The 20,711-nt window shown below is 41.5% G+C and overlaps 1 protein-coding gene across 4 annotated transcripts in view; it reads left to right on the forward strand.

Moving 5' to 3' along the window:
* The window catches only part of MED12L (mediator complex subunit 12L), a 316,798-nt gene that overhangs the window by 38,023 nt on the left and 258,064 nt on the right, over window positions 1-20,711 (forward strand). For all 4 annotated transcript variants that reach the window (XM_027583927.2, XM_027583929.2, XM_035727727.1 and 1 more), the window contains one exon: window positions 4,047-4,206. In XM_027583927.2, the coding sequence (XP_027439728.1) occupies window positions 4,047-4,206 (160 nt within the window). The remainder of the gene's footprint in view (window positions 1-4,046; window positions 4,207-20,711) is intronic.

The raw sequence follows: 20,711 nt of genomic DNA on the forward strand, positions 1-20,711 counted from the left end.
AAGTTTCAGAACAAAATGGGCAGGTGTATTTATAGCTTCCAGTGATCTCTGTCTTGCACACCTTTGAAATCATCCCACATGTCTTTCTCATCTGGCCTGAAACCCTTTAGTCTTTAGGGTGTCCATCTTCTGTTCTTGATAGTGTTATTAACTAGTGTGGTGCAGGCCTGGCTTAAAGGAGAGCTCCTTTTTGTATTTGTTTTCTAAAGCAACTCTCTGAAAATAGCCTGTAGCTCCCATTTAGCTAGGGCTTTTTTTTTGCCCTAGTGCTGCCATCACATTGTGTTGCCTTGTGATTAAAGGCAACTGGAATCCTTGAAAAGCACAACAATCAGCATAATCACCTCTTGCTACTCAGGTTGTACCTGTCTCAACACAGGCTGAACCGTGTAGCATTTCTTTCCCAGTAGTGGACATTTACCATGTGGGCCCACGATGACCTGTAAATTGTGTCTGAAGGCCCCGTAAGTCAAAGGGCATCCTTTGATATTGCATGGCTTTCTAACCAATAGTTCATGCCCTCCGTGTTGATTAGGACCTTCAGTTCCCATGTAGCCATCCTGACATCTTTCTTTTTAGGTTTTCCTTTTTTTAAAATGAGCTTTTAGAATCCCTTTTTTGGATATTTCCTGAAAGCGGATACTGGCGAGGAACTGATGCCCTTGCTTTAGGGGTGGAGTGGTTGCTCATCTTTGAGGAGGGAGATGAATCACAGTGCATTGTATTAGCCATTGTTCTTCTCTTTATTAGGAGCTGTCTCTGGCCAAGTCAGGTGTCTCTCAGGTAAGCCCTGACATGAATTCTGTGCAAAGTTAAACTTTTTTTCTTTTTCTTTTTTTTTTTTTTGGTAACACCATTGACTGTGCCTTGAAGTAGTCATTTCTTGGGCACTTGAAGAGTCCCTCCTTTCTCTCCTCCACTCCTCAGCATATCATATTCTTGAGATGGCAAAAACTCTTTTGGATCTGGGTAAAAGATTGCATTCTCTGCCCTGTTCTTCATATTAGAAAGTTCAAATACTTCTTTAATTTCTGGTGTTTATGAGATGACTTAATGCAGAGGGCCTTAATTTTCCTGCTAAAATCTTGAGCCCTCTTCCAACTCTGTTCTAGAGTTCAAAATAGTTTCCTGCATGGAATAGGTCAAGTTTCTGGGCCTGGTTTTCCATTATTTTACAACTCCACAGCACTCCCAAGTATTTAGCCACAGAGAGGTCAATAATGGCCTGTAAAGGGCCTTTTAACTCAGTCATGTGGTCATCGGTAGATTTGGAAAAATAGACTTATAGGCTCTAGGGATATTCTTCTGGCTCTTGAAGAGTTCACTAGGTATGACATGTTCACTTCAGGTGATGTTGATTACTGTGGTCTCTGGAATTTCCTTTTGCCTCTACTTCTGCTTGGTGAACACAGAGTATTGACAGTGATGTTCATCCGAGGGGAAAGGCACTACAAGGTGATAAAGCCCTTTTGTGGATGAAAAACCATCACATGCTAAGTGTCTTAGTTTTCTTTTACTACTTAGATGCAGCTCTAGCTTGGTTTAGAAACAAAACAGCTGGGTGCCTGGGTGGCTCAGTTGCTAAGTGTCTTTGGCTCAGGTCATGATCCCAGGGTCCTGGGATCGAGCCCCACATTGGGCTCCCTGCTCCGCGGGAATCCTGCTTCTGCTTGTGTTCCCCTCTGGCTGTCTCTCTCTCAAATAAATAAAAATAAAATCTTAAAACAAAACACTGTCCAGTGATTGCCTAGGTTCAGTTACAAGTTAAAGTTAGATGGTTTCTTTGCTGAAAATGGGATCCGTGACTGTAAGGAGGTCCTACTTCAGTCACTGTAAACATAATTTCCTTCCTGAGTTGGTCCAAACTATAAATTTGATACCCGTCAATATGTGTCTTCTTCCTTAATTAAATAGCCTTCTTCACATAAGTTCTTCTGAATTTTAAATCCCTTGATTTGAGCCAACCATATCTTATGGGGCTCGGGGGCAATGAGCTGGAAGTATGCCTTAGCTTGTTAATGGTAAGACCTATGGCTCAGTTTTGTTTGCTATTTCATCTAAACATTTCACATGTTCAAGTTTTTATTTTTCTCCTGTCATTTGTTCAAAAGAAATCCTTTGGGCATCTATAGAAGATGCTATTAGTAATGTTTCTTTGGAGATGCTACATTTACTTTTTTGCTTTTGCCTATTTTTTAGGCCTTGATCTAGTACTCTTTTGGTTCATCTGAATGAGCGTCAACCTGACCTTGACAACTAAAATTTAACTCTCTCATACTAGTGTTCTAGTGAAAAGCAGCATCTCAGGTCTTGCACTGAATATATAAGCCTGTGCTTTTCTTGTCCCTGGCTTCAGTGATAGTCTGTAAACCCAGAGTCTTGTGCTCCATGAAAGGCGTGCCTTGTAAACAAAATTTTCAGGAAATTTTCTTGTTAAAATGTATCACTGTGGTCTGCAGAGAGGAAGCCTTATAGCTTTGGCCTATGTGACTTTCATCTCCCTTTTAGGTGTATTTGTGCAGCATAGCTGCCTCTTGTCATCGGGGTTATGTTTAAAGTCAGCACCCAAGGCAGGAATTGTATGTGACCAAAGTTTGTTAAGTTGCCCATGAAAGACAGTGTATGGACAGCTGCATCTCAGTGTGGAACCAGGCAGCTTTTCCTTCAGCATTGGGGCAGCTTGAATGTTTCTTTGGTAAGAACCAGGTGAAATAGCTTGTTTTAAAGGGCTGTGTACAAAACCCACTTCTCTTTTAATTCTGCGATCACACTTGGGTCCAAGCTGGTGAATAGTCAAATTTGCAACATACAAATGATACAAAATATCCACTGTCTAAAGGAGGATTTGACTAAGAAAAATGCCATGCTGTAACAATCAGCTGATTTGAAGTCTTTTGATATCCAACGCAAAATCAAGCTAGGGTGTGGCACATAGAGACCAGGGCTCTTGATAGCCACGGTGGTAGTGTCCAGGATCCTTTTAGGAGAGGGTCAAATGCCTGGCTTGAAACAGACTTTAGCTGGCACCTAGAAATCTTTGGAATTGGTAACAAAATAAAAAGTGTTCTGGTTTTGATACATGTAATTCTTTTACCCTTCTGACAAGTCTGTGGGGTGGACAGGTTTGTGTTGGTATTACCACATTCATAAATGAAGAGCCTGGGAGTAATGGGTTTAGCTGTACAGGCTGGGGGCCAGTACCAGAGCACAGAGGTGGTAGAGGGAGTGGTGGGTGCTTACTGCTCCCATCCTGTGTATCATGGCCAACGTACTCTGTCCACTGTTGTACTCTACATTCGTAAATTCAATAGATCATATATAGATGACTGGCCTGTGCCCAGGATATTTAGGAGGAATTGTAGAAGAGTGGGTTAACTCTTTGAAACGTTCAGTGGTACATTGGGATACTAATTTGCTAAATAGTACATCTTCGTGGTCTGGAAGAAATAATGAACTGCCTCAAGTGCCTACTTTCAACCAGTGAATTAATTAACCAGCTATTTCTAGCTCAGTGTTTATTAGGCAGATTAACTGATCCATCATTTTAGCCTCTATTTTAAATTTTGGGCTAAAGGCACTTTAGAAGCTTTCTAGAAATTATTATGAATGTTACAGCCAGAAAGCTTTATATAAAAAAGTGTTCTTTGATAAAATTTGGCGTGGGGACCGTTTTTCACTTGACCATCCCTTCCAATTTTGAGATAAACTCCTTGGAGTACTGTCATGAAATTATTTTCCCTATTTTGTTGATATGATGAGTAGCTTTCAGCATCTGAGAATTTGAAAGTAATTTGTTTTTTTATAAATAAGAGAGCACAACTGATAAAACTGTTGTCAGTGTGCTAAACATAGTTTTGATTCTTTTAATGAAAATTTGCTTAAAGTTTTTGGTTTTTAAGCTGAATGTACTATTTGAAAATCCATCGAGCATATACTTTCTTAGAGGCAGCAGGGACTGAATGTCTTTCTTTTGCTTTCCCTTTCTGTAGGTTGACCTCATGATGAAAATAATACGTGATTTTTATAAATATGTTATTTCTTTTTAGGTTCCAATCCTTAGTAAAAAAGAAGATGTTTTTGCATATTTAGCTAAATATTCGGTGCCAATGGTTCGAGCAACGTGGCTGATCAAGATGACCTGTGCCTATTATTCTGCTATTTCTGAAGCTAAAATTAAGAAACGTCAGGCTACTGATCCTAATTTGGGTAAGTGAGACAGTACAATACATTTTATATTTCAGCATTGATTGTACAAGGAATTGTTGCCCGCATGCTCTAGCCATAGCCTGGTGAGGTGAGTACTGAGGAGGTCCATGGGGAGGCTAAAAGTGACTCATGGCGTGCACGCAGATGGATCCTTGTTCACCCAGGCCCAGAATCCTGATTCCATCAGCAAATCATATTGCTGTTACCTCCAGAGTATGTCCTGCATCTAAACACTTCTCACCGCCATACCTTCTGAAATGTTGATTCATGCGACTGTCCTCTCAGCTGGAGACAGTGGTGGCCTCCTAACTGGTCTCCCTGTTCTTTCCCTCCTTACATTGTAGGCTCCAGACTGCCATGCTGATCACTAAGCCTGAATCCGATCACATCGTGTCCCTCTTGATAACTTGTCAATAGTTTCCTACTACAATTAGGATAAATATCCAGATTCTTTCCTGTGGCCACCGAGGCCATCCATGCCTTGCTCTCTCTATGATGTTCTGACGACATTGCCTTCCTTCTCCCCCTCTGACACACCACGCTCCTTCCTTTCTCAAGGCTTCTGCATTTCTTCCGTGTACTTGGGCTGTTCATCTGTATGGTGTTCCCACATCTCCTCTTCTCAGAGCCTTTGGCTCGAGGGCCATTTCCTCAGGAGGTTTTCTCCAGCCACCTGCCTAAATAACATTCCTCTTTTCCCCCTTCTGCCCATTTATGTTCTCAGATATTCTTATTTTATTCACAGCATGTTTCACTATTTGAAATTATCTTTAAAAAGTGCTGTGTCTCTCACCCCTCCCTCCCACATGCACTGGCCCATGATCATGGTAGGTATTTGTTGAAAGAACTGAAGGTAAACTGTTTTTAGTCCGTCTTCACTCTTTTGGTGGCTAGACAGTGACTCCTTGAGGTGGTGCTAAAACATGCTTAATAAAAGACTGGATTCTCCATTAGAAATATGCACAGAGGATTATATGTAAAGATGTTAGAAATATGCACAGAGGATTATATGTAAAGATGTCCACTTAAATATTAGGTTTACAAATAATTCTTTATGAAATGGAAACATGCTTATGATTTCATAAGGGAGACCCCAGCTATAAGGCTCTGAGAAGCAGGGCAGAAAGTGCAAATGTCCTCAGATAACCAGGCAGCGTCTCCTAAATAAGTGAGTCAGGCTGTGAGGTGGCTGGGAGTGGTAGGTGGTCCTGGTGAACTGGTCAGTGGAGCCCACTCTAAAAGCATGGAAAGTTAATCAAAACAAAACTGAAAACATGGCTGGACTCCATGGCTGCCACTTTTTGAGTTCAGGTTTGCTAAAACAAAGGTGAACTGTACTTCAAAACAGAACAAAACTGTATTGTGTATATATTTAAGTGTATAGGGAAAAGTATCTACAAAGTGAACAGTGGTTATCTCTGAGTGCTGTTTTGGTAGCAGTCTTGTTAACTCCATACTTCGGATTGTTTTCACCAGCTTATTTTTTTATAGGGGGAGACAAAAGAAATGCCTCCTTTTTAAATTACAGAAGTTCTACATTCTTATTAAAATATTTGCAAATAGTGCCAAAATACATACAGTAAATGGTCAAGTTTCTCTTCACTCTTCTTCATATTTTCCTTCTTGAACTTTTCTTCATTCATACGCAAAAACACATATATGTGATTCACATACATCTATCTATCTATCCATCTATCTATATATAGATAGATAGATGTATGGAGAGAGAGAGAGCGTGCGCGTGCGTGCCCATGCCTCGAGAGTGCAAGAGAGCAAGCATGGGTGAGCAAGCTAGAGCGTTTGTTAATACTTCTCTCCGGGGTCTGGATGTCTAGTTGCTTATACTAGCTACCTCTACTTTGATGACTAATGGGCATCTGAAACCTAGTATATACAACCAAAGTCTTGATTTCTCGCCATCCCTAACCTTCCTTCTTCTTTCTTCAGTCTTCTTACTAAATGTTATATGTAGTCACTGGGAGGCTAAGGGTAGAAGCCCTATTGCCATTCTAGCCTTTTATCTTTCTCTCAAAATTCTACATTCAGCTCCTCAGCAATCCTGTCAGCTTTACTTTGAAAATCGAATCCCAATCCGAGAATGTCTTCCTCCTCCCACTGCTGCTAGTCCTCTGGTTTGAACCACCACCTCCACCTTTGCCCGTGCTGTTGGACCGGCCTCTAGCTGATCTTGTTTTTGTTCTTCTCTAATGAGAGCTTCCTGCTAGAACCTAACTCATGCCACACTCTTATGCTGAATCCTCACCTGGCAGCTGCGCCTCACTCAGATACGTGCCTCCGCCAGCACGAGCAGTCGGCACACATGGCGGCCTCTCCTTCCAGCCTTGAGCCTGCCGCCTCCACACACTGTGTGTTAGCTCGGATGGCACTTCCTACGAGAAGCCTTCTCAGAACACTCCAGCCAAAATGTCCTCTCTGTCGCTCTGTCGTCTTGTCCTGCCTTATTATTCTTCATAACTCTTAGTACCACCTACCATGTTATATCTTAAGTTAATTTTTTGATTACTTAATGTACACTTACTCCCGACTATAACATTTCTCCGTGAGAAACTTTGTCAGATTTGTTCCGTACTAAATCTCCTAGGAGAGTACCCGGCATACAGAGGTGGTCAGTAATTTTTAAGATAAATGAATAATGAGGCCTGAAGCGTGTGTGTATTTGTCCCAGTTCATAATCCTTGAAACTTGTAGCATCACCAACTATATAGACTACTCCTCCTTTTCTTAGGTTCTTTTCATGGTTTTGTAACTTGTTCTGTCAGTGTTTTCCCTGATGTTCAGTTTAATCTGATTTTAACTGTTATAAGAAAGGGGAAAAGGTGATCATACAGGAATGATTCTGCCCAATGAAATATAATTTTAGGACAAATAAAAGTCTGATAGACCCTCATCATTTGCAAAGAACATGTAGATAGAGTTTTTAGGAATCTCAGTTAGGAATGTATCACCAGAACCATATGATTTCCTCTACCAAATGGAAGGAAGCCTAGCTCCAGTTTTGAGGTTAGAACATCAGAGACTTCCTGCATTCATTACTTTTACCATTAATTTTTTTACTAGTGTAACCAGTCGGTTGGGAGGGGGAATTATTTTCTACATTTCCCCCAGAGCTAAAATTTTTATTATGTGCACAACCATGACAGATGGTTGATTAAGTTCATCTACTAGCTGTGTTTTCTTTCATAAGACACATAACACAGGTGAATCTGTTTTTTGACTGTTTATAGAGTATTACAGCTCATTGGTCTTTATGATTATCCATGTGTTTTTTTCTTTTTTTTTTTTTTTAATAAGAGAGAGCACAACTGGGGGGTGGAGTGGGTACAGAGAGGGAGAGAGAATACTAAGCAGGCTCCATAACCAGTGTGGAGCCCAATGCAGGGCTTGATTCCATGACCCTGAGATCATGACCTGAGCCGAAAGCAAGAGTTGGTCGCTTAACTGACTGAGCCACCCAAGTGCCTCTATTCATGTGTATTTTTTTTTTTTTTCCTTTTTAAGATTTTATTTATTTGACAGAGACACAGCGAGAGAGGGAACACAAGCAGGGGGAGTGGGAGAGGGAGAAGCAGGCTTCCCACGGAGCAGGGAACCCAATGCGGGGCTTGATCCCAGGACCCTGAGATCATGACCTGAGCCGAAGGCAGACGCCTAACGACTGAGCCACCCAGGTGCCCCTATTCATGTGTATTTCTAAGTGTGAATGTCAAATCCAAGAAGATCAAGTGCCTAATATACCATTTTTCATGGTAGAGTATAAAAACTTTGACCTAAAAATGCTTAAAGCTAAAAATAAAAATATTTTAAAAAATGCATGAATTTTGGGACTTGACCCCTAACCTCTTAGGTCTAGCAAATCAGAAAGAGCTTGGGCTTTACTCATCCCAGCTCTGCTACTAAGTGACTGTTGACTTAAAGCAGAATCCTTAGTCTCTCCAAACAGCAGTCTTCTCAGCCTTGATCCAATCCAATCCAATCCAATCCATGTTGCCTTGAATTTCATGTCTTTTTAGTCTTCTTGTAATGAAGAACAGTTCTTTGGCCTTTGTTTTTCTTGATATTTTTAGAGGGGTTAGACCAGCTATTTTGTAAGATGTCTCTTGGTTTGCTTTTGTTCATTTCCTCATGACTAGATTCAGGTTATGTACTTTTGGTAGGAATGCCATGGAAGCGATGCTGTAAGCCTCTCAGGACACCATGTTACATTGTCCCAATACTGGTGGTGATAACTTAGATCTTTTGGGTAAGGTGGTGTCTCCCATGTTTCTTCACTACAAAGTCACTGTTTTACCCTTTGTAGTTAATAGCTAATTTATGTAGATATCTAATTCATTTTTCTGTATTCTTACATGTGTTTTAGAATGCACATGTAGTGTACTGTTTTTACTATCTGCAGAGAGTGCATGGTTTCAGTGATCTGATCTTGGTTTTCTATCACCCTGTTACACCTGATACCTCTCACTCTCTGCTTTGTCTTCAGCACTTTCTTCAGCTTCTTTAAGCAAATTATACAGTGCATTTGGAAGCATTTGGCTGTGTAGACCTAGCCATAAGGTAGCAAGTTTCACACTCCAAGCAAGCTATACAGCCAAGCAACTACACACACACACATATATATGTGTTGAATTGGATTAAATTGCATACACTTCAGAAGATTAACTTGCAGTAATAGGTTCTATGTTCTGGCTTTGATGGTGAAAAGAATCATTCAGCACATTTGGGGCAAGATTGACTATCAAGTGTCACCTTTTCCTGGCAGTGGTTTTATGACTTCTGTAGTCTTAATGATTGTTCCTAGGACTGGTAAAGTGTTTTTGGTAGAAATGGTCTTTATTCCTTTGTAATAGAAACATATGTTTTATTTTCAGTTCCCACATTCAATGTTGGAACGAGCTATAAAGCACTGCTGTTTGATTTTATTGAAGAGAGTTTTTCCTAAAGTTAAGTGGGCTAACAGCAACAAGGGAGCAGGCCCCGTTGTGTAAATTCTTTAAATGTAGCAACACAGAGATTGTCACTGTCATTATCCAGACAGTTACAGATCTAAACTGTGGATTAAATGGGTTGCTGCCCTGGGGAGCTTGCAGCAGGCAAAGACCTCCCCAGTGAAGTGTGTACCCCAAAGTGAGAAAAGTGAGAGAGGCCTTAGGTTTCTAGGTGAGGTTTCCTGTGTCATTTCAAGGCAGGTAAAGAAATACTTGCCTTGGACAAATTGTAACACCAGGGCAGAGATTTTAAAGTAGAGGTGAAATTAGGGCAGCTGAGAGGAAGGGGTTATAATTCTCAGTCCTTATGAGACCCCAAAAATAAGATGTTATAGGTAGAGAGGATGTTTGGAAAATGCTATCCAATAGGTGAGTGTTACAGACTCAAGGGAAAGAACCCCACACATATAACGTGTAGTGGGTTTCAGATATATTTTAGAGTTGAGTGAAGTTTTGTTTTTAAAACAAGGTTGTTTAGTTGTCTTAAGATATTTTGATCTCCCTAGAGAAAAACTTTTAAAATGGGCTAGCTAGTACTTAAAAAAGTAAAACTTAGAGTTAGGAAATGAAGGAAAGTGTTTAAACAGATTAGGAGATACGACTGTAGAGTAAATAACGCAGACTTTGTACATTTATTTGTAGGAATGTTCCCTGTGAGAAGTCCTGTTGTTGCTAAGCCAACTGATTATAACTGTGGAGCTTCCTACCATGTTTGCTGTCATGGTAGCTGTTCGCATTTCTTGAGCAATTCTGGAATGCCCCTCACTGTAGGGCACAGGAACATGGTGCTTCTTCCAGGCTTTGATTGAATCAGCTCTGGATGTGTGCTGTGAACATGATCTCTGTTACTTGAGGGAGCTTTTCAGCCATGGGCATACCTCATCCCTTTACTGTTGGACCCCATAGCTGGGTTTCCTGTTGGCTTGTGTGAGAACAGTCCATTCCTCCCCACGTCTCCCAGGATTCCTGTGGTGTACCGTGATACCACATCTCCCATTTCTTAGTAACCGTTTCCTAGATTCCTTGTATGTTTTATTTTCTGATTTATTCAGATACTCTGTGAGAGAGATACTATATTCCCATTTCACAGATGAGGGCATCGATGTGCAGGTGGGTGCACAAAGCCCCTCAGCATACATGTCCAAAGTAGGTTTGGAAGCCTGTGCTAGACACTGCTGGTCAGTGGGGACAGACAGAATGTAGTCACTGCCCTCTGGGTGTTCATGCTTGGGGTGGGGCATATAGCCAAACAATCCCAAGTATCAGAAAAGGAAGGAAGAGCTAATCGTGAAATGAATTAACGGCGGACGGAGTCCCAAGGACAGGAAGCCCATGGAGCTCCACAGAGCAAGTGACGTTTGAATACCGTTTTGAAAGAAGTGTTTTGACAGAGTTGGGGGATGTTGTGTAGGGAAGGGCACTTCTGGCGAAAAGATGGTGTCTGCAGAGAAACAGGGTCATCGAAGAGTTAGACTTGTGGAACTGCCAGGATTTTTCTCATCTGATGCATTAGTTATCAGTGGGGTGGTGATAAAAGGCTGTGAGGAGCCTTGTGTGCTAAGGGGTCCATGAGTTCTGTCTGGGGGATGGTGGGCAGCCAGGAAAGGACTTCTTAGTACTATTATTGTTATAACACTTATCCTAAGTTTCTTGTCTATAACATGGGGATAATTATAATTGGCAGTACTTTCTAGGGATGAAATGAGTCAGGTTTCTAAAGGGTTTAAAACAGTTCCTGGCACCACATAGTAAATGGGCAGTAAATGTAGACTCTAACTAGTTGCTACAATTGCTAGCCAGTATTTATTACATCATAACTAGCCAGTATTTATTAGTTATATGTGTATTGTGCTGAGAAGTTTACAGACACTATCTGTAATCATAATAAGCTTGCTCTGTGGGTTCTGTTACTCCATTATGTATACAAGACACCTGAGCCTTAGAAGTTAAGTAACTGCTGGGGCTCCTGGGGGGTGCACTTGGTGGAGCATCCGACTCTTGGTTTCAGCTTGGATCGAGAGATCGGGCTCTGCGCTCAGCAGAGTCTGCTTGAGACTTTCTCTCCCTCTGCCCTTCCCACCCCGTGCTCAAGCATTCTTTCTCTCTCAAATCTTAAAAAAAAAAAAAAAAAAAGTAACTGCCAGTACAAATGAAGCTGGACTCACTAGGTATTTGGTCTTTCCTCCTTGCTGTGATGCGGTGGTTGCTAGGGGGAAGGGGTGGTGTGGGTCTGGGCCCCTTGGAGGCAAGAAGCATCGCTGGGAAGAAAGGTGCTGGCAGGGAACAGGCTGCAGGATGTCAGGGTTGTGGGCAGCATCAGAGGAATCAGAACCCTTATTCTTATAGGTGCCATGGGGTACAGGCCGAGCATAGCAAAGTCCAGGGTGCTGTAGAAACTGGAGAAAGATGAAATTGCTTGCAAGAGGAACAGTTCTAATTTTGGCTAGGAATTGTTGGGTGTTCAATATGGTGAAAAGTGACAAGACATATCACGGGCATGAAGGCTTTTGGGGGGCTACAGATAGATTAGAAGAAGCTTAAAATGCTTCGTGGTTAAACTCCCCAGGGAGCTGCTCTGTTTACCCCCAGTTGTTTCCCCTGTACCCCTGAGATTTTGCTGGGTCAGGCATTTGTGATGGAGGAGAGAATTTTCTTGGTTGACTGTCCTCTCGGAACCACTATCCTGATTGCCCCCAAAACACAGGGAAGAAGTAGCTACCCTTCTTGCACACTGGGTAATTAATTTGTGACATACTCACATTCGAGCTACAAAAATAAGCCCTGCTGAATACGTAATTGACAGTCTGGTTTCTTATCTAAGCCAACCAGCTTACTTTCACTTTGGGTCCCTGAAGACTGCAGTACTAACTTTTTTTGACTCTAGGGACAAGCTTTTAGTTTCAAGTCAAGATTGCCTCCACATCTTTACAGTGTTCCTCGTATCTCATTTGTCATAAAAGAGCTATCTGCTTTGCTTACTGTGACAATAACCCTGAAGATTGGACAGAAGTGCTTGTATAAGTGTAATTTAAATTTATGCTATACATAGGCCTGAAAAGTAGGTTTTAATTGGTGGGGTAGCTCTGGCGGCTACCTGGATAAAAAATTCTGTACTGCAAGGATTGGGGCCTGTGGGCTATGACTTTGGCACCTGCCACTCTCCTCTTCCCCAGTAATTCACCTAAAAGTTTTAGCATCTATTGATGAATCAAGCCCCAAATCATTTTTTGGGGGGACGGCTAGATGTTGGCATTCTCACATAAAAATGAGCTTTCTCTCATCAACTGTGATAAATTGTAATTCTTTATAAAAGAAGCAGAGTAAATGTTAAATTCCTTTCCTTTGACTATCAATCTTCAGAGTAAGAATTGCTGTAATTATATGGTTAGTGGTGGTAAACGAGTTTCTGTATTTTTTTTTCTTATTTAAAAAAATTATCTTTGGTCATTGTGATGGGCTCATGGATTTTTATTCGTTCAGTATTTTACAGCTAATTACATTCATTCTTCATTTTAGTGTTCAGATTGTCCAAAAATTTGGCCAGTAGAAGAAGTTTCAAGCTTTTTGTATCCTTTTTGACATGACACCTTTTTGTCTTAGAACACTATCTTGTTTTTTGGCACAAAAAGACGTCCCAGGCTTATCTTATACTTTTTCTGCCTCAGATCTGCAGATAGTTATTTCTCTAAGGAGCTGTACTTCTTTCTAATGGGGAAACAGTATTTAGAAAGCAAGATCTGGATGCTGAAGGTGCTCATCGGTACTAGGATGTATGGCATCTAAGCTCTGTCAGTGGATGGATGGAGACATAGATATCTGTGTATGTTGTGCATACGTATTGGAGTTTATATATTTTTTTCTTTTTTAAAGATTTTATTTATTTATTTGACAGAAAGAGACACAGCGAGAGAGAGAACACAAGCAGGGGGAGTGGGAGAGGGAGAAGCAGGCTTCCTGCTGAGCAGGGAGCCCTTCGCGGGTCTTGATTCCAGGACCCTGGGATCATGACCTGAGCCGAAGGCAGATGCTTAACGACTGAGCCATCCGGGCGCTTCTGGAGTTTATATTCTTATTTCCAATTTATCTTTAACAGTTTCATTTAACATTAAACTATTTTTAATTTTTGAATTTATGTTTACTTTAAAAAGTTCTAATCAAGTTTAATATGCTGCAGTGTAACTCTGCATTACTTATCCTTGCTCTGTGCAAACCTATGTCAGCTTTTTCCAAAGTAAAGTGTTACAGCCTGTTTCAAGTTCGGATGCTAATGTGTGTTAGTGGTCCTGGTGGTTTGTGTGTGTGTGTGTGTGTGTGTGTGTGTGTATGATCATTAAGTTTTTGATGAAATTAAAGGTAATGTCTGCCCATGAATCCTTTTGAGTTTCTTAGAAAAATGCACTAAAAAAATTTATATTTCACTTCAATAAGAAAAGAGGTTTATTAAGATTTTATGCATTGGGGTAGATGCTGTGGAGAATTTTAACCAAGTGGGGGCTGTGCTGTCTGCCTTTTTTGTGGAGAGAAGATGCATCCCTAAAGCAGAGAGCAATCGGCAGTACATAATTACCTGTAATCATATAGGAAATGATGGGAGATGAAAAATTAGGGAAGGTTTTCTGAAGGAGTGAAATATGAGCTGGGCCTTAAAGAAGTCTAGCCTTTTAAGTAAAAATTAGGAAAGTTTTTGTTTTTTATTGCATCTTCAAATGTATTTCTTGGTCTTAGATAATTGTCTTCCTTCCTGGCAAGCTGGGAGCAAACGAGTTAGGTTTCTAGATCTGTGTGCTGTATTTGCTTGGTCTTTTCTGCTGTCATTTCTTCTGGTTTTGTTGGTTTGGGGAATTACCTAGTCTTGGATTTACTGTTAAGAACCATTGCCACTCAGCAGTTTCTCTGTTTTCTAGTCAGTTTTGGTATTGATTCCTGCTTGAAATAACTAATCATCTTCTATGAGAAAATGCTAATCGGAATCCCAGTTTAATTAATATTGTAGTTCTTTGTTCTTCATGGCTATTGGTATATGCATGTACATTTACACTTGGAATGTATTATGCAACAAAAATATCTGTTAGAAGTTTTTGTAGTTTATAGACTGAAAACCTGTATTTTCATTTGGGGCACTCCCCATGAAATCTTCCCAGGTATTTGGGTATCTCCAGCTTACAAATTAGGGTAAGAAAATCCAGGGCAAGTGAGAAAACTAGGAATTCTATCCTGGACTTCTGGTTCTGGGTCTGGTTTGCTCATATGGATTGAGGGGTGACTGTGGAACTGGGGTGGGGAGTGGTGTTGGGGTGAGGTGTGAAGGTGTTTCAGAAGGCTCATTGTTTAATGAGTTTTTATTTGTTGTGCATCTTGCAGGTCGATTGCTTAAAGCATAATGGAATTTTAAGAAAAAACAGCTTGTGTGAGATGAAATTGTTTTTTTTAGTAGCTTATCCATAACACACAGTGTTCAAAGAGGATAGTAAAGTCTGTTGTTTCTCAGCCGTCACATCACACACTTCCAAGGGAATTGTTACTAGTTGCTTGTGTATCTTCTGAAATATATTTGTATGTATGTCTTTCATGTATGTTCTTATGTTCCTTTAAGAAAATCGGTGCCTGTTCCATATTGGGCATATAGTGGCCCTGTTCTTTTAAAGTGTTCCGGGCTACTAACTTTGTGATGACTTACGAAAGCTAGATCTTTTTGTGTTTTGCAGTCTGCACTGGAATGTTAATTCCATAATGAATAGAAACGCTCTTTTCTTTCTCTCTCTCTCTCTCTCTCTCTCTTTTTTTTAAGATGTTAAGTTTCAGAGTCATTTTCAGATGAAGTATATATAGTCTTTGAAATGAAATCCCTGGAATAAGTGGTTCTAAATCCGTTTCAGCTCACCATTGTCTGGGAGCGAAGGGATATCTGGAATATATTGACAGGATAGAAAACATATTAAGTCCAGGTCAGTACATTACCCGTTGGAGTGTCTCTGTGAAAGTAACACAGCTGACGTGAGTGGATTTCGTTACATGAATATATCATGCATCATCAGTCTTTGGTCTCCAGAAAAAGGCGGCCAGGTGAGTTCTGGAGGAGAGGATAATGGGGTTGGGTCTGCTTGATCTGTGCCATGGGTTAGCATATTTATGTTTTAGAGCTTTTTGGTCTAGAGTTACTTTACACGGTTATTTGACAATATGATGTCTGTAGTTTTTGTATTTGTGCTCTAATGAAAGACTCTTATCTGTCTAAAGCTTGTTCAGAAGTACAGACTTCACAGCAACTGCATTTAAGACTTAAGTAGTCAACACGGTGCTTTTACTGCAGAGACTTGACTCAAGCCAAGCTGATCATGGAACTCAATTCCAATGCAGAGTGCACAAAGAAAATGTAGTTTATCTTGCTCCGTAAGTGATCAGGGCTTTCCACCACTTCCTTGCTAGCAGAAGCGGGGAGCGGAGTGATGATAATGAAATGTCCTGTGTCATAATTTAAGTAGTCCTGACGCCTCCACTGTGCTGGCAGCGGATGTCTTTCTCCAGTCACCCCCCTTTCTCCTCCCACCCAGGTCCTCGGGGAGCCACTCCTTTACGTGTGAAGTTGTAGTTGTGCACAGAGGTATGTTCTCTACTTAGGGAAGCGCAGCTGTGGTTTCCTCACAGAGTCTGTTGTGTTGCTCTAGCTTTCCTCCCCTGGGGCAATAAAACTCCAGGCTTGGTCTCAGATGTGTAAGGCTGTGGGGACCTGTCTTAAGGGGTTAATTAAATGCACCAGTTTAATACTTGTAAAAATAATGTGCCTGTTACTCCATGTTAAGAATATCTCACCATGGCCAGGACTGCTGCTCATTCAGGTAATGCAGGAATCTGAAAAGCTTCGTGAAACTTACTATATGATAATCACAGCATTAATTTCAGACAACTCTGTCATGCCCCTGAGAAGGAGTTGAGCCTGTTGTGGCAGATGTTTTGTATGTGCCCGTCTGTTAGGAGGAAACCCCTGAAGCTGTCCTTGTGCCGAGAAGTTAGTGGGGTGATTGATGTGTTGAATAAGAAAGCCTTGTTCTAGGGGCTAAAATTGGATTCTGTGGTTGCCAAGAGCCTTGGCTTCAGATGCTGGTATGGGGCTGATAGGGAAAAAGGACCACTGGAGAAATCCCTAAATGCACCAGTTAGCATTGTATACATCAGCATGGAAACAAACTGGAGACCTGACGGCCAGAGGGCCAAACCAGGGAAGGTGCCAAATGCTCTTCTCCTCAGGTATGAGATACTCCCTAGCACCTAGGATGAAGAAAGGCGCGGTTAGGAGTTGACTTGCTTCCTAGGGATGCAATTCTTGCTCCTACCAGCCCTCCCCTGTCAGCCCCTCTTCCTCCTTTCCCTGCCCGAGACCTTGCCACCCATTTCCTTTGTTGGCCAGTCTGGTCTCTTTTTATCCTGAAATCACTAAGCATTAACTGTCACACAACTGTGCAGTTATTTATATATTGCCTTGTAATGGTCCTTATCTTTTTTTGGAGTATTGCCCATTCTTCCTTGAACTTCAGAGAGGAAGGAACTTCTGTCCATTTTCCTTTAGCTCACTCCCACCCTGACTGACACCCATACAGACTTTTCCACAGCAGCCAATCCTCCTTACCTGTCTTCTTTGCCTCGGCCATTGAGAGCCTACTTTCCCTAAGGTGACTTCCTTCCTATGTGTGGGCTCCTGTCTGCCGGGGCCTGGAAATCATGTGTGTGTGCTTTCTCCTGGGCATGCACCACAGTTCTAAGCATGTTATATAGCTCACTTAATTCTCAAAATAACCCTATAGTTTAAGTACACTTATCAGCCCTGTGTTATAGACAAGTAACCGAGGCACCTGGAGGTTGAGTGACTTGCTCAAGATCCCAAAACTGACAAGTGATTGGGGCCGGGCAGGAGCCATGTCATCTGACTTCACAGCCTATGCTCTTCACCACCACCAAGCGAGTTAACATATGCTGGGAGCTTAGATGGGGTGGGCTGGGTATTCAGTGAGGGCACAACCAGTACTCCGACTGTGCAGAATAAACCTGCCTATCCCTGGACTGTGTCTGCTGGGTACTTCTGTTGTCATCATCACATTCTTTAAGGCATTGAAATCATAGAAGAGAACGGTCCCCATACCTGTGTCTTTACCCTGACCCTTTTTCTGAGTGTCAGACCTGTGTATCCACCTGCCCCTGGACATGTTTTCCCATGACACCTCTCTGACACCTAAAATTCAAGTGTTGAACTCAGAAACCCCAGTAAGATCAGTGGATTGTGTCAATGCCAGTATCCTGGTTGTGATACTGTACTGTAGTTTTGCAAGATGTTAGCATTTGGGGAAGGTAGGTAAAGGATACATCAGATCTTTGTGTAATATCTGTTAAAACTGTACAAAGTTGAATTAAAAAGTTACTAAAAACAGACCGAACTCAGCGCCTTCCCCTGCTCAGACTCCCAATTCCACATCTCAGTCGATGGCACCAGGACCGGCTCACCACCCCGCTGAGAAATCCGGACGCTGCCTTGCCCCTGTCTCTCCTTCTTTCCAGGGTTGGGTTGGTTACCATTTTACCTGTCTCTTTGTTCCCTCCTTGCTCATCTCCCCACTGGACTTTATAGTCTTCTTTCGTCTCCCTTACAATTATCTAAGAGGGTCTTAATTTACGTATCTGATCTTATTATTCCTTTGCTTAAAATCCTTCAGTAGCTTTTAATCATTTGTGATGAAAGACCAACTCCATAGCTTGTCACTGCCAGGGTCGGAGTCGTCTCGGCTGCCGGTACTAATGCAGACTTCAGGGGTTGCAATCTCTGCAGTCGGAGCCTATAGCTGTGTGTTTAACCAGCGCCCTCTGGTGGTCATCTCATGCACTAGCACTTGAGGACCTCAGGCCTGGGCCACCTACCTAGCCTCACTGGCCCTTTCTCCCTCTGCCTTTCTGGCGCCCTCATTACCTGGCACGTTGCACACTGCTGTTTGTGTGTGTGGAACTCCTTTGAACCGTCCCTCAAGACTTGGCTACAGTGTCCACTTGCTTCCTCACCTGTGTCCCGTGGTGTGTCAGAGTGCTTAACCTCACTGCTGTCAATCTCTGTGTCCCTGTGTCTCCCTGACTCGAGGATGAATTGCCCCAAGTAGGGGCTGCTTTCTCTTCACCGTTTGTAGCCTCAGACCGCAGGGGAGCTTCTGGCCCAGGGTAGGCATTTAATGTTTGCAGCTAAATGGTTTTATTCTATCTTGACTAGTCACCTTGTTCTTATAGTTAAGAGTACTTAATATCATCGCTCAGTAAATAAAACCAGAGAGAAATAGCCTGTTAAAAATAACATAGTAAAATTATTCATCCAGACAAAAACAGGTATTGGGTATTTGCCACAAAACATCAGTATTCTACTGGTAAATCTGTGTTAGAGGAGAACTTTTTTAAAGCATGAAAAAAATGTCATACTTTATCACCACAGCATTTCTACTGTCTCTCCCCCCCTGCCATTCCCCCCACCTCCCCCCTCTCCCCCCCCCCCCGCCCGTTTTTCCTGCTCTCCAGCCAGAGGGCCTGATTTCACCAACTGACCATTCAGCAGAACACAACATTCCAGCCATTGGGCTGACTCCGTCGGTCTCGCACTGAGACAGCGGGTTTCATTTGGGCTCTTCTTTATCCAGGCTGCCAATCAGCATGCTGATTCCCCCCCCTCCATTCCCCAAGTGAATAGTGGCTGAATAGGGAATTTCAGGTTTTCTGTGAATCATTTTATAGGATACAACTGACTAACTTTTTAAAGCCCTTTATTATGGAAATTTCAAACATATACAGAAGAATTAAGTCCCTATTACTGTTCCCACCCAGGTTTAACCATTAACACATGGACACTCTTATTTCTGCCTCTTTTCCTCCTCCCTGCTCCCACCCCCTCAAAATCATATCACCTCTCAGTGGATTACTTTTTATCAGTGTGGGATAGTCTTTTACTTCATGAAATGCAGGTGATTTCTTACTGATAGTAAAGTATTTGAAGAAAACATTTAAAAATTATGTAAAAAATATAAAAAATAAAAAATTATATAATAACTGTATTGAGATATTAATATACTTTACAACTCAAAGTGTATGTTAGTGGTTAGTGTGTTCACAGAGTTGTGAAACCATGGCCCCTATTTTATTTTTAAATTTTTATTAAATTTTTATTTGGGGGTGTTTGGCTTGCTCAGTCAGTGGAGCATGAGACTCTTGAACTCGGGGTTGTAAGTTCGAGCCCCATGTTGGGTGTAGAGATTACTTAAAAATAAAGTCTTGAAAATTTTTTTTTTGCATATAGTTGACATACAATGTTACGTTAGTTATGAGTGATGTTGAGCATCTTTTCATGTGTATGTTGATCGTCTGTATGTCTTCTTGAGAAATGTCTATATTCTCTGCCCATTTTTAAATCAGATTTTTTTTTTTGCTGTTGAGTTGTGTAAGTTTTTTATTTCTTTTGGATACTACCCCTTTATCAGATATGTCATTTGCTAATATCTTCTCCCATTCCCTAGGTTGTCTTTTTGATTTGTTGATGGTTTCCTTTGCTGTCCAGAAGCTTTTAATTTTGATGAAGTCCCAGTAGTTTATTTTTGCTTTTGTTTCCCTTGCCTCAGGGAACCTAGCTAAAAAAATGTTGCTATAGCCGATGTCAAAGAGATTACTGCCTGTGTTCTCTTCTAAGAGTTTTGTGGTTTTAGGTCTCATGTTTAGGTCTTTAATCCATTTTGAGTTTATTTTGTGTGTGGTGTTAGAAGTGTTCCAGTTTCATACTTTTGCATGTAGCTGTCCAGTTTTACCAGATCATTTATTGAAGAGATTGTCTTTGCCCTATTGTGTATTCCTTTTTTTTTTTTTTAAGATTTTTTTTATTTATTTGACAGAGCACAAGCAGGAGGAGTGGCAGGCAGAGAGAGAGGGAGAAGCAGGCTCCCCACTGAGCAGGGAGCTCCACACAGGGCTCGATCCCAGGACCCTGGGATCATGACCTGGGCTGAAAGCAGCTGCTTAACCATCTGAGCCACCCAGGTGCCCCTCCTGTTGTGTACTCTTGCCATGGCCACATCTTAGAACATTTTTATTACTCTTACATCCTGTACCCATTACTAGTTGCTCCCCCATTTACCCTAACTTCCCCTCTGCTTTAGGTAATATAAATCTAGATTTGCCTATTCTCAATATTTCATATAAATATGTGGTCCTTTGAAGCTGCCTTCTTGCAGTTAGCATAATGTTTTCAGGGTTCATCCATGCTATAGTATGTGTCAGTCGTTCCATTCATTTCTTCTCATGACCAAATGGTATTCTGTTGTGTACATATAACGTATTTCATTTATCCATTCACCAGTTGATGAGCATTTGGATTGCTTTCACTTTTTGGCTATTGTGAATCATGCTGCTGTGAACATTGGTTTATAAATCTTTGTGTGGACGTGTGCTTTCCTTTGTTTTGGGAATATAACTAGTTGTGGATTTGATGGGTTT

The sequence above is a fragment of the Zalophus californianus genome, chromosome 1 (assembly GCF_009762305.2).
Source record: "Zalophus californianus isolate mZalCal1 chromosome 1, mZalCal1.pri.v2, whole genome shotgun sequence".
In the NCBI taxonomy this organism is placed as follows: domain Eukaryota; kingdom Metazoa; phylum Chordata; class Mammalia; order Carnivora; family Otariidae; genus Zalophus; species Zalophus californianus.